Source organism: Prinia subflava, chromosome 25 (assembly GCF_021018805.1).
Source record: "Prinia subflava isolate CZ2003 ecotype Zambia chromosome 25, Cam_Psub_1.2, whole genome shotgun sequence".
Taxonomy (NCBI): domain Eukaryota; kingdom Metazoa; phylum Chordata; class Aves; order Passeriformes; family Cisticolidae; genus Prinia; species Prinia subflava.
Window position 1 is genome coordinate 4,267,280 of NC_086271.1, and position 14,135 is coordinate 4,281,414.

The following is a 14,135-nucleotide window of genomic DNA, read 5'->3' on the forward strand; positions in this document are numbered from 1 at the left end:
GAGCTCATTCATTTGCCTTGAGCTGCTGTGAATTACGTTCTTTCCACGTTCCTCGGAGTTGAACAGGTGTGACATAGGTGTCACCATCTCCTGTCTCTTCATTAGAATGAATATTTTTCTCTTCTACAATGCCCCATTAATTAGTGCAGTGTGGACCTTTCTAATGATTATTTATAAAGTCAGTGTGGACACAGTGGTCTGTGCTTGCCTGGCCCACGTTGCCTGGGCACAGTCTTGCCTGGGAATTGCCTGTCTGACAGGGGGGACGTGTCTGTCATCTCCCACAAGGCTCTTACAACAAGCCAGCTCAGCACAGGTTTGTTTTGTGTAAAGTCTGCAGCACTGGTGGCTGAATGTCTGATTGGGGCTTTTTTTTGTTTAATGTCTGCTCCTGAGAAGAAGCTGCACTCCAGACTGTTGTTTCCTTGAGTCTGAAGTACTCTTTTAAGCCAGAAATATTAAAAATTGCCTCTGGGCTGGAGATTTAAAAGAGAGTGATTTTTTTAATCCATTTTCTTTCGTAAGTGACTGATAGCAGTCAAAGAAAAGGAAGTAAAGGTCAAGAATAAAAAGAAGAGCAATAGCTGGTTTTATATTCTACCCCTTTTTTTGTAAGCTTGTGTAATTCAAATCACTTCTGTTTATTAAAAAAAACACCAGCTTTATTAATTGGTATTGCTTAACATGACTTCAAGAGGATTCCTGAGTGATACCAGCATGAAGTTCTTAAGAAGGAGTCAGATACTCACAGGAGTTAGAAAAACAGCCCATGCCAGAAGAAATGGTTTTATTTTGACAGAGTTCCCACCTGCAATCTTTGTTTAGCCGAGGGGAGAGCAGGAGGCTGATGCAGAAGGTCTGGGCTGGTGATTAGCCCGAGGAATGCTGAGCCAGGAGCTCCTTGAACCCGTGGGAGCCACTGACTCACGGGGTAACCTGGGGCTCATCTCCTGACCTCCTTTTGCTCCCCAGTTGTCCCAGCTGGAAATGAGGTGAAAGGCATGATCTCACTGGCAAGCATGTGCTTCATCCAGCCCAGCTTCTCCGAGAAAACAAATTACAATGCCTGCAGCATTTCTGAGCCTGCTGTGTCACCTTGCACGTGTCCTGTGGTCAGATGGAGTGCACGAGCTGCTCTTTGACAAGCTGTCCAAGCTCTTGTCCATAAGCAGGGATTGGTGGCTTTTTTCCAGGATTCCCACCTTGGTCTGTGCTTTAGCAAAACCTGGGGTTGGCTTGCCGTACGTTGTGGATATTTTCTGTTTTCTTGTTTCTAATGCTTGAAATACCAGTGAAAAATGTATGAGTAGAGAAAGTTTGCATGTTGTTCACTCAGAGAACCTCTGCAGATAGTCTAGAACTGTATATTCAGAAAAAAACAGAAATATCCAGGCCTCAGTAAGTGTTTGGACAGTGTACTCAGGCACAGGGTGGGATTCCTGGGGCTGTCCTGGGGAGGGCCAGGAGCTGGACCTGGACGGTCCTGGTGCATTCCTGGGTTCCTTGCAGCTCAGGATACTCAGTGATTCTGGTTTGCTTCCCAGTGTTCCTGGAATGAGAGAGCTGCTTGACATCCAGCACAGCTCTGGTGCACTCCTGCTTTCCCTGCTGGGCCCTTGTGTCCTGATCCTCAGAGGGGATGGAAGTTTTAGCTGCCTTGTCATCATTTCTCTGAAGTATTCCCACCTTGTAGTAGGGGTATGACCCCTGTTCCTGCAGGGTGTAGGGATCATTTCTGAACCCACTGCAGGTGTTCTTTCCTGTTGGGCTGTAGCAGGTGTTGGTGTTCAGCAGGGAAAGCTGTGAGGGGAGGATGTCACTCCATTTGGGTTGTTGGTCCTTTTGGGGGTTGAGGTAAGTTTACAAGCAGGCCACTGCCTCCCCTCCATGTGTTTCCTTCACCATTTTGTGCATTCCTACAGCACAACTTAACCAAACACCATCCTGCTGGTGAGACTGTGTCATGTTCACTCGGTGGGAACTGTCAGCACCAGTAAGATGGTCCATTAAGTAGAAAACAGCAAATGATCTACGAGCCCATTCTCAATCAGCCACCACTTCACACAGCTGCTGGGGCCTCTCCTTTTTCTTCAATAGCCTCGTTTGACGTTCATACTCCTACAAAATGGGGTGGGGCTAAAATGGGCATTCTTTTTAAAAGCCTTCTGTGTAAGATTTGTATTACTCGAGTCTTTGCCTCTGTCCAGGGCTTTCTCCAGAGCTCTGCTTCCCACCAGAAAATGCCAGAAACCACCCTAATGTCATGGAATAACATCAGCAAGGTTATGCATGTGAGGGGTGGTGGGGAGAGACTTCTTGAAGTAGGAAGTGTCTCTTCCTTAATTTTTGGATACAAAAGGATGAAGGGTACAGGTGTTAAAGGATTTGGCTGTTCTCGCTTCTGTGCTAAAAAGAGCAAATCTTAGCCAGGCAGTATTTAGAGATTACACAGCCCTGTGGTATTTTGAATTATGTTTTTTTTTAAATGAAATGCAAAACCAGATTTCAGCATCATTGGGAGTTTGTCATATGCTTTAATCACTTCTAGGTCTGGTCACAGTGCCTTAAAAGGCAAAGTTAGGACAGGAAGAAATTTAGGTTGTGGTAAGAATTAGGAATTTAGCTCCATAAAATCCTTTGAGAGTTGCATTCACAGTGTTTGTAAGTGAATGTGTTTGTCACCCCGGGACATGTGCATACAGAGCAAATCAGGATGGAGAGCTAAAATCCATATATTTAATGCTATTACCCTCACTAACATCACTGGTGGCTAATTTAGAAGCCCAAACACTGACAATCAGAATTATGTATTTTGGAGATTATTCACTACTTACTGCTTTTTTTCTTGTCATGATGGGTTTTAAAATTATTTTTGAAAATTTTAAACCTAACAAGGGAGATGCACAAATACTTGGGGAAGCTTCTCCTCCAAAAGGCTGAAGCCTGCCAAGTGAGTGACTTAGTTCTTGTCATGCACCGGAACAATGGCCTGATTTAATATGACAGAGTAGACGCTGGTAATGAGGTGTGTCCTCAGCTCACCCCATTTATCACTGCAAAGCAGAGAAGTTACGCTGCTCTCTAATTAAAGGTGAATTCAGTAGCCTGACACTTTCCAGGAGATGACCCTGTTTCAGATTCCTCTGCTTTTGGCAAACTGTTTGGGATGAAATGTTCTGTGCTGAACAGTGGCCCGAGAAGCATTTCATTTTATTTATTTATTTACTCTGAACTTCTCCACAGAGGCTGTCCAGCCTTTTTCTGAGGAGGGAGGCTAAATTGCAACAGTGTTGTGAAGAAATCCTCAGTCTCTCTGCTCAAAGTGAAGAGCTTGAAATTTACCTGCAAGCTTCCTCATTTCCAAAGGATATTTCATTGCCTCTCTGAAGGAGAAAAAATAAAGATGTCATAGGTAGCAGAGACACTCAAGAGCAGCCCAAGCTGCAGCATTAACAGGCCTGTGAATATGTGCACTGTATTGCTTAATTATGTGCTTACATGGGATGTCCTTAGCAGAAAATGAACAGTTCTGAGAGTCAAGTACAGTTATGCAATAAGGGGTTTGTCTGGAGAACAAAACTGCATCTTACGTGGTGAAGTGCTGCAGAGTGGTGCCAGAGGCTGTGACAAACTGGGATTCTGCTCTACCAGACTGAAAGCTTCATGTCACGGAGTTCTGGGTAGTTCTGCATGGTGCTGTAAAATCCTGAGCACTCTGAAGAATTACATCCTCGAGTTGCTGGTGTGCACACAGCTCTCATTCACACCCCACACTGAACCAGTGCTGAGTGCCACGGGATGCTGCTCAGCCAAGCTCTTTGGGCCAGCACTGCAGCTGGTTTTTATTCACCCAGGGCTGTCCAGTACCAAGGCAAAGTCTTAGAAGTGAAACTCCTCTTCCACTGAGAGACCCACATTGCCTAATTTCACAAACGTTCTGCAGTGCGGTAATTTCTACAGCTGTGAGCAGTCTTGCATCAGTAAATACAATGTAAATACAATGTATTAAATGCCCAGCCCTCTTCCAGAGAGTTTGCTCTGTAGGTTAGAAGAGGTGCACTGATTTTTTGGTTACTCTGTCAGAGGAATCCCTCAGTTTGAAATAATAATTTTAGCAGTGAATTGTTTTGCTCAACACCAGCATTTGTCTGAAGTGAAACAAAGCAGTTGTCAGCTCTTCAGAGCAAGTCTTTGTGTGTAGAGCTGTAACAGATTGAAACTTGACGTGTGCCTCGATGTTCAGTGTCTCAGGGCAGCACAAAACCAGCATTATCTGGCCTTATATGGGAGCTATTGCCAAACAAAAATGGTTTTACTTACCTGAAAAAAGAAAAGGCCAAATCTTGCAGAATGTGTCCCTTTCAGGGCATCAGGCTTTTTTGTCTGCAGTGGCTTTGATGGGTGGTCTTGTCCCTATTGTTAAAGCACTCTTGGTTTAGCCCTGCATGTCTTATTAATCAACTTCTGGCTTAGGTTGAACATTCTGAGCATTAAGTTCAGGCTTCAACTCTCTGCAGCTTTATTCCCATTCATTCTTCTACCCTTTGTTTAGTTGCATCATCAATACTTTTATTTTTAGCTGTTTAAAAAGATGTAGCACCTTTCTAGAAGTTGCAGAATATTTTCACAAAGTTCTCCTTGCTGAAGATGATTTGGAAAAACAGTAAGAAGTCAATTGTTGATAAATATAAATGAGTACAGCTCCTGTCTCTCACGTGACTGTGAGCTCCAGCTGGTAAACTCTGGACAGTCATATAATTTAATTTCTTTGTTTCATTTCCACAGGGCACTTGCTTGGGCTTTCCCACGATGATTCAAAGTTCTGTGAGGAGAACTTTGGCTCCATGGAAGACAAGCGCCTGATGTCCTCCATCCTGACCAGCATTGATGCTTCGAAGCCCTGGTCCAAGTGCACCTCAGCCACCATCACAGAGTTCTTTGATGATGGCCACGGTATGTGCTAGCACTCCCTGTGCCAGCTGCAGGATACCTGTAACTGTGACTCTGTATTTCTTAATAACAACATTTTATGGCAGCTTATCTGCTAAATATGACATTTACCCATTGGGGGATAAGGGCAAATACTTCGTTTTCCAAAAGTAGACATAAGCTTGCATAGTCCTCACTCTTTAATGAATTTTAAAGTCTTCACTGTGATCCCAAAGCAACTGCAGTTATTAAACAAACCACTCAAATTCCAAAATGCTGAGATAAAAATGACATAATTGAGTGAATGTATCAAGTTGTTATGGTAACCATAATGCTTATGGCTAAAAAGTATGGTGTGTCTGCTGAATGTAAAGCTTTGCTTTTAAGTATTTTGTTGGCTTATTTCAGTGCTCTCTGAAATATTTTTCTCTGAATGACTTAAGTTTTTCTCTCAGTTTTATTAGATTCATTAATCTGTACTATCCCGTTTTATGGTCTATATTGCTCTGGCATTGATTTAATATTACCAATTAGTTTCCACAAATGAACTTTCCCTTTAGAGTTACTGAGGTAACTGTCCCACCATCTGTGAATGACCTCTCAGGGAGTGTAAGGAACTGTTCTCTCCTCAGTTCATGAGTAGCTATCATTTAGGTGTGTGCTCTTCGAGAGTTATTGATGATTAAATTATTCATGGAACATTTGAATCTCTCATCAAGTAGGTCCATAGTCCTCTGGGAATTATTAATACTGATGCTACTGGTGTAATTTCAAATACATAATATTTAAGGAATCCTTTTTCTTGATGGATCAGCCCGTCAGAGACCTTTTCTAAGTAATAGTCTTCTTTTCTGTAGAAATCTATAATTTCCCAGTTATTTATTCTAAATGACAGATATGTCCTGACAGAATTCAAATGCCATCCATGAAGTCAAAATGGAAGTCAGTGATTTGACTTGAGGTGTTTTGAAAGCTTGATCTGACAGTCAGTGGCCTCAGCAGCAGTGGGTGCATGAGTGGTGCTGAATGAGCTCATTTTCCTCAGCAGTGGAACACCTGACAGCTGAGTCCCCTGCAGGCACCAGCAGTCCATGAAGTCAGCTGAGCAAATCCCAGCAGAAATGTCTGCTCCAAGGTCAGCCAGGGGCTGGGGAGGATCAAGGTGCTGATTCCCTGTCTCCTGGGGCCTGCTCTGAGAACAATAAACAGCTCTGTCATGGCATCACCATTTGTTTTACACTCACCCCGGACAACAGGCTGACGTTTAGGAAGAAAAGGCTGGGTTTGTGTCCAGAGGAGAGTGACATTTACATCCATCTGCTTTTAGTAAAGCCTTTCTAAAGGTACTAATTGCCTTTATTGTCATGCCAACCACCAGGCCGAAGGGTGGTTGCTTGGGCCTTACTGTGTTCAGTCCCAGTGCTCTGTGCAACCTGGAACAAGGACTGTTTGTATTGTAATTAATTTATATCCTGCTTATCTGCTTCCTGCACAGATCTTGTTCTGCCTTTATTATCCCCCAAGATATATTACACACAGCATTGAGAGAGATAATGAGATGGCTTAATTAGCACTGTCATCAGCCAACAATGTTGCTCTATTCCAGGGCACAAAGATGTTCTTTGGTGCCCAGGACAAAAAACCTGGGAACAGCAGTGTGTATATGCTCTGGATGCTGAAATGTAATGCAGAATTGAAGCCCTCTCTGCCCTCCACCAGGGGCCCACTCTGTCCTTTCTGTCCGTGACACGCAGGAGTTTGGACCAGCTGGTGGTAAAGACACCTGCAATTCACTGCAACCCCTCCAAACACAGACACTGCTGCAGTCTGCCCAAATCAAAATGGGGTTTTTCCTGTGGGAAATCCTTAGGGGCCTTCCCTGTCTTCAGTTCTGACTTTATCGTGTGAGGTCAGCTGGAGCACCTGGCTTTGTAGAAATTACACTACTTTCCTCAGTTAGGGAGAAGTTTGGATCATTCCCTTGTGTTCTGGAGAGGAAAAATGCTCTATTTGCTGTGCTAGCTTGTGAACCTGTTTGTTACTTACATGCAGTGGGTTTTAACTGAAATGATTGACGGATGAGTATATCCAATGATGAGACTTTTCTTTCCCTTGTCTCTAAATTTGTATTTCCAGTCAAAATGGAGTGTTATTATGGTGTTGTAAAATACTGAAAAACAGCTCTACTTGGGAGTTTGATAAACTTCAGCATAGGTACTTAAACAGGGTGTTATACTGAATATTGACATACTACAGCCTTCCCATCACTGCCCTCACATTGCAGTGGCCTCCTCCCTCCTCACAAGGTATATGAAGGAGGATTTCCACTGTTATTTACTTGTACAAAGTGTATTTTTGCCAGAACTTCTGCAAATCATGTCCAGAAACTCCAGGAAAAAGAGATAGGTGCTTCCTCACTCCTCATACATCTCTAATATTTCACACTGCAACAACCCAGGGTATTTTTAATTATCTCATGACAGCATTGGCACACCTTCTCTGCATTAAAAATTTGGCGTAATCCAGGTGAAATACAAGGCTAGGGTAAATCAGGGTCAGCAAATGGAACAGGTTTAACAAGACCGAGTTTTTGGTCACAAGTCATCATGCAGAAAGAATTTTTGGCTAATTTGGCTAATTGGCATTAGTCTTTAGAAGAGCAGAACAGTTGCAGTAAGTGTGTGTTTTGGAAGGAAAATTCAAGCTGTTGAGAAATGGGGTATTTGGTTTGCTTAAACTCCCTGGCATGGCTTAAGATTCTGTTCCATTTTGTGTAAATAGTGAGGGTTTTATAGATAGGCTTTTTTCAGCCATGGTGCAAGGGAAGAACACTGGTGTGGATTCCAAAGTGAGGTAAATTGTGGTGAGTTATTTTGGCCGAGGATGAGTGAAGCTTGCCCAGACCACATATCCCTTTCATGAAGTGTAAAAGAGGTTACACTGAATAAATAGTTCTGCATGTCAACAAGTGAGGTTTTCAATAGTAAAAAACACCAGCTATCAGAAGATACCTAGAACAAAAATGTGAATTCTGATTTTTAGAGTGTGCCAGACAAATCTTGACCATTGCAGACCTTAAAACACATATGCAAATCTTTACATTCATGCAGTTTTTTCTTCCTGTTATTTATGGGATTTTGCATAAAATGGATAACCCTTTTCAAACTAGTTCCATAAGCAGCCAAGCATCACTCTTTAGAAGAAAAGTGCAATCCAGCTTTAGTGCCAACATCAGTTTTGATACACAGCTTATATTTTTCCATTGGCCTGGTAGAAATTTTTATTTTTCGATCTGTTTTGTTTGGGTTTTTTGGCCTCATTGGCTACAAGTCTGTGCTTTTTGATTTTCCTGGCATCCCTTTAGAAGCTTTACTGTTTAAAACTCAAATGACAACTGTGCTTGCTTAGAGTCTTGCTTACATGAGTCTTGCTCGCTCCTTAAATCACAAACGGATAAACAGCACGGAATGTGTTCCGAGTCCTGCCTAAAGGATTGAGAGGCCAAAAGGACCTGGGTAAAACTCATTTACACCTCAGGCTGGGAACAGGCAGCTCAGCAGCGGGGTCAGAACACAGCGGCACCAATTTGACCTCGAGGAAACCTCAGAGTCTTCACATCACCCTCCTTTGAAGGAGGTTCGCTGTACCCGATGCAGCACTGCAGGGAAGAGGGGGAAGCAGCAGCAAACAGGGGAGTAACCAGCAGCTTGTCTTGCTCTTGCAGGGAACTGCCTGCTGGACCAGCCCAGGAAGGCCATCGCGGGCCCCGAGGAGCTGCCGGGGCAGACGTACGACGCCATCCGGCAGTGCAAGCTGGCGTTCGGCGCCGAGTACACGGTGTGCCCCGGCATGGACGTGTGCTCGCGCCTCTGGTGCGCCGTGGTGCGCCAGGGACAGATGGTGTGCCTCACCAAGAAGCTGCCCGCCGTCGAGGGCACCCCCTGCGGCAAGGGCAGGATCTGCCTGCAGGGGAAGTGCGTGGACAAAACCAAGAAGAAATACTACTCGGTGAGTTACTCTCCTCGGAAACTCGCCCTTCGGAAAGGCGATCCCTGGGAGGCGCTGATTTTTGTGGGAGTGACAAGGGCTGTGTGGAAGTGAGAGTGAAAGCTGCAGTGGCTGTTTAGCACGTAATTGGGGTGTTGTTGGTGAGGGACATAGGAAAAATGCTGCTGAGGAAGTGTGTTTTCTTCTTTAAGGAAAGCCTTCCTTCCTGGAAAACTGGGAACATCCTTTCAGAGGAGGTGATTTGCCCATTCAGTAAATAACAGTTATCAGGGCACAGCTTTCTTACTCGGCACAGAAAGCAAGATAAATCACATCTCCACATTTAACTTCACACCCCTCAACTGAGAGGCCCCAGGGCCCTAATTCTAATGAAGAAAAATACAGGTGAAATCAATCCAGAATATAACTTGTGGATCAGAAAAGTTTGTGCTTCCAGTGACCGAGAATCCTCAGGCTCATGAGAGCTGTCAGCTGCACAGTTCAGATACTCCTAAATTCTCTGGGTATGGACAGGAGCCCCTTCTGTTACACCCACAGAAGAGATGTGGACTTGGGGAGCTCTGTGAAAATATTTGCAAATTATGGGAGCTGTTCAAATCAAGATACGGCCTTTGTAAAACTTTTTTTAATGGATTTCTATACCCTTTTTTATGGATTTCTATACTTCCACTTGATATTGCAATACTATAGCCAATGTAGCAGAGTTGACAACTCCATCTCTTGCCAGTAATTCCAGGCAATACCTACGCATCACAATAGCTGGATTTATTTAATTTCAGATTAGCAGTATGGATATATTGTGGGAGTTGAACCCCTTGGAGCCAGTTTAAGGGGCCTTTTTGGTAGGAATAGCAGAAAATAAGAGAGCAGCCCATGAAAGTGTGGGTGTGTTTGATGAAGAGGCTGAAGGCGGCTGTGTGGAGCAAGGCCCAGCATTGGCTTTGCACCCACAATGAAAATGAGATGTCATCAGTGTGCAAATAAAAGATGGAAATTAACTTTGCTGGGAGAAAGAAGGTTCCTAAGACCTGTTGTCCCTGAATGGCCAGCTGAAGGAATTGCCTTCAGCTGAGGAGAAGCATTAGCAGTGACTTTGAGGTAACATCTCCATTCACGGTTGGATGCTGCACTCACCTCCTGCTGTTCCGTGTGTTTTTCAGGCTTCAAGCCACGGCAACTGGGGGTCGTGGGGCCCCTGGGGTCAGTGCTCCCGTACCTGTGGCGGGGGAGTGCAGTTTGCCTACCGCCACTGCAACAACCCAGCCCCCAGGAACAACGGCAGGTACTGCACGGGCAAGCGGGCCATCTACCGCTCCTGCAACGTGGCTCCCTGCCCCGCCAACGGTGAGTGCCCTGCTGCTGCTCCAGCCCTCCCTGCACACACACCAAGCACGGATTGTCTGATTGTCTGCCCCGAAACCACGGGCAGGGGCTCGCTGCAGCCTCCCCAGAGTGTGCTCATCACTAGTACAGTATCCTGATTCTTCACCCACGTGCCGTAGAGATGGGCACTAGGATGAAATCCTCGCCCTGGATGTCGCGGAGAAAAGACACCTCAGTGAAAAAAAGTCAGTCCTCTAAAATGAAACATCGTGCAAACTTCAGGCCTTTAGTGTTTGTTGTGCCACGGGGAGGTTTCCAGGCTAAAGCAGCAGAGGGATTGGAAGGCCAGTTCTAAGTAAGGAAGTGGTGTGACATAACTTAAAAATGATGTAGGAAAGAAATGGGAATAACGAATGGGCATGATGATATTTGCAGCGTGGTCTGAAATAGCCACTAACGATGTGAATAATTCCACAGCTAAATCCTTTCGCCAAGAGCAGTGTGAAGCAAGGAATGGCTATCAGTCTGATGCAAAGGGGGTCAAGACTTTTGTGGAATGGGTCCCCAAGTATGCTGGAGTGCTGCCTGGAGACGTCTGCAAGCTGACCTGCCGAGCCAAAGGAACCGGTTATTATGTGGTGTTTTCTCAGAAGGTAATGGCAGCTCCAGCCAGGGTTTCATGCTCCAGTTTAGAAGCATGCAGCATTTTAGAAATCTTTCCCTACAACCAGGGAAAAGAAGTTAATCATATGATTCAAATATTTAACTGTGTGATCAGATTTAATGGTTCAATCCAGTGGTTGTACCTTAGGGCCAGAACTGGCCTCTAAAATGAGATAAGTTTTTCCACATCTCAGTATGTGAAGGCATGAAAAATATGGGCCTCTCTGCACTAGTTTGTTTTCAGTAGTGGATAAAGGGCTTTCTGCCTGGAGTTTTCTGTCATTATGGGGTTTTCTGGAAGAGAAAGAGTATTTGGAGAAAAAAGTAAGTCTAACCCTGAACTGTGTTTAAGAGTCCAGAGTAACTCCTTATGAACCAGTTAGCATAGGATAATTAGTGGTCAGTTTGTTCTGTCAGATGCAATCCGCACTGAGAGTCACCTGTCCTTGCTTTTGTCCTTCTGCTGAATTTCATCTGCTTTTTTACCATCAATATTAGAGAGGCTCAGTCTGGTCTGTCACGGGAGGCGACCTGCTCTGAGTTGGTGACTTAAATAAGGAACTGGGTGTTGCCAAGTGGATCCAAACCTGCAGCTTTCTGTGGCGGTTTGAACCAAGTTTTATTTGCTTGCCTAGGTCACCGATGGCACCGAGTGTCGACCCTACAGCAACTCAGTGTGTGTGCGAGGGAAGTGCATCCGAACGGGCTGCGACGGCATCATCGGCTCCAAGCTCCAGTATGACAAGTGTGGGGTGTGTGGAGGGGACAACTCCAGCTGCACCAAAGTCATGGGCACCTTCACCAAAAAGAGGTACTGATCTCAACAGCAAATGCAGCTTGTTGTGCAAATAGTTACTCTGCCCTGTGCTGCTTGCTTTCTGCCTCTACGTGCAATTTGCTTTCACCTGGGGGAAAAAAAATGCGCTGCTTGTAGCTTATTGCACTTTCCAGATGTGCACAGCTGGCTCCTAGCATTACCCTGAAGTTGGCAAAGCATCAGCTGGCAAAACACTGCACCTAGCTCATTTCTAAAGCTGAAAGTGCCAGTGAGGCAGATGAGCGTCAACAGGAATAAGGCATAGCAACTCATGCCATTTGCGAATCTTGCTGTGTCTGATGGATTGTGGTTCCTAGAGGACCCAGGGAAAGGAAGAGAGAAGTGAATCAGAAAGTTGTTGGCATCAGAATTACCTACATCTCTCTGAGAGTTTGCATTTCCCACTTGTTGCTGCATTAGCAGGTGACACCCTGAGGATGCTTTTTCATCTCATCTATTTTGAGGACATCCCACCTGATTTTGTGACACACATTCCTTGTATTAGAAGTGCAGAGAAGCAGGCAGCTGTAAACACCTTCCTTGATAGCTGAGAGAGATTATACCCAAAAATTCCCTTCTCCCACTGCTGAGTATGTGTGGAGTTCAGGTAAACAGATGAGATATCAGAAGTATCACAGGCTTATTCATGACTATATCCCTTCATATCCCTTCGTGTCCACTGGCATAGTATCAATCTCCAGATGGATTTTTTAAAGTCAAAATATTTACAGCAGTTATCCACGAGCCATTTTTCTGTCAGAGTTCACCTTTTAACTGCAATAATACTAGTAAAATAAAAGGAACTCCTGCCATGGTTTTCCCTCACCACACTGAGGGCAGTACTGATAAACCAATCTCAAATCAGTCCTTTCTGTCAACTAATTTTTTCCCTCTTCAGTTCTTAAGATTTGTAGAAAAATTAGGATTTTTAATCATCATTTTTACTGATTCCAAGATCTCAGAGGACTGATCTACACATAGAAACTTTTAGTTGACTGTTTCTATTCAGAATCAGTGACTGCATTAAGCAGCTTTTATATATGAACTTGATTTTATATCTTCCAAATTCTCACGTAGCATGTTGAAAGTTACCAGAAGTTGAAATCTGACTCCTGAAATGATCTTTTATTTCTGTAAATTTCAACAGACAGATTAATAGCAGTCAAAAATGACTTGGAGAGTGAATTTATTCTAAAAATAAACATAACTAATCTTCTTCCTGGTAAACCGATGATTGCTCACCTAACGATGCCAAAACACCTCTGCCAAAAAGAATGGCTTTCCAACCAAATTAGTAATTATATAAACCAAATCTTTTCCAATTTGTAAATATTGGCATGTCTGGGAATGTCTAAGCGAAGATGACAGTGGGAGATGTATTTCATGTGATTTGGTAATAATCAGGCTCCAGTAAAAGTGCTAGAGGGGCTCTATGAATTTCAGGGAGGCCAGATTTGTTTCATAGGTACACTTGGAAATGGCCAGACTTATTCTAATTATCCCTGTAAAGTTACCATCTTACTCCTCAAATCATGCCTTTAAGTGTCATGAGAGTGGCCAGAGGGTGAAGTTAAATTCTAATATGATTTTGATTTGATTTGGGACTGCTGACTTACTGGAAAAGTTGTTTGAGGCAATTCTTCTCTGCGAGTCCCCCAATTAAAATAGTGAAGTCTTAATTGTCTGTAAACTGTTTTTACAGTATTGTTTGAAAGGGCAGTGCTGGTAGGAAAATTGTCTTTCCTCTACTGAAAAATGGCAGCTCCCTTGTTGCTGTCCACTATAAACTTTAACAATCTGTACATCAAATGTACAGGGAAATTTAAATGTACATGGCAAAACTAATATTCCCGTTGGAGACAATTGCCATAACAACTATTGTTTGTGCTTTTTTTTTTTTCTTTTAAAGCAGGCAAGACAGAATCTTCTGGGAAATCTGCTTCCTGAGATTTTTGTTTAAAAAGCTGTAAAGCCAAATTATCAGAAGTTGGGCAAGAGGGGAATTAATCTGCACATGCTTCTCTGTGCACATGGAGCATTACAGCTCTTTGTGCAGACAGCTTGAATTCTCCAGGACTGCTTGTAGGTTTTGAACAAATGATTTTGTAACTTTAATGACATGTTTGAACTTAGTTATTCTGGCAACTCTGGTGTAAAAATATTTGTGCTGTGCTGTAGAGCAGAGTCCCCAGCCTGGGATTCGCACCGTATTCCTCCAGCTTTATGGAGGTGCTAAATCAGTGGAGTCTTAAGTCACTGTCCCATAACTGCTGGAAATAGCAGGGGATCAGCACAAATGTTTCATCTGCACTATGTGCAGTCTGTGCTTGTGCAGCCAAAATTCTCAAAATTAGCAGTCTGTTCTTTAAACAATCCCAAAGGAGATGCCATCACT

At 43.8% G+C, this 14,135-nt stretch overlaps 1 protein-coding gene across 1 annotated transcript in view; it reads left to right on the forward strand.

The window, feature by feature from the left end:
- Positions 1-14,135, forward strand: part of ADAMTS5 (ADAM metallopeptidase with thrombospondin type 1 motif 5) — a 55,937-nt gene that overhangs the window by 17,658 nt on the left and 24,144 nt on the right. Inside the window, exons 3-7 of the mRNA XM_063419333.1 lie at positions 4,786-4,953; positions 8,654-8,937; positions 10,098-10,281; positions 10,738-10,913; positions 11,559-11,734. Of these exons, the coding sequence (XP_063275403.1) occupies positions 4,786-4,953; positions 8,654-8,937; positions 10,098-10,281; positions 10,738-10,913; positions 11,559-11,734 (988 nt within the window). The remainder of the gene's footprint in view (positions 1-4,785; positions 4,954-8,653; positions 8,938-10,097; positions 10,282-10,737; positions 10,914-11,558; positions 11,735-14,135) is intronic.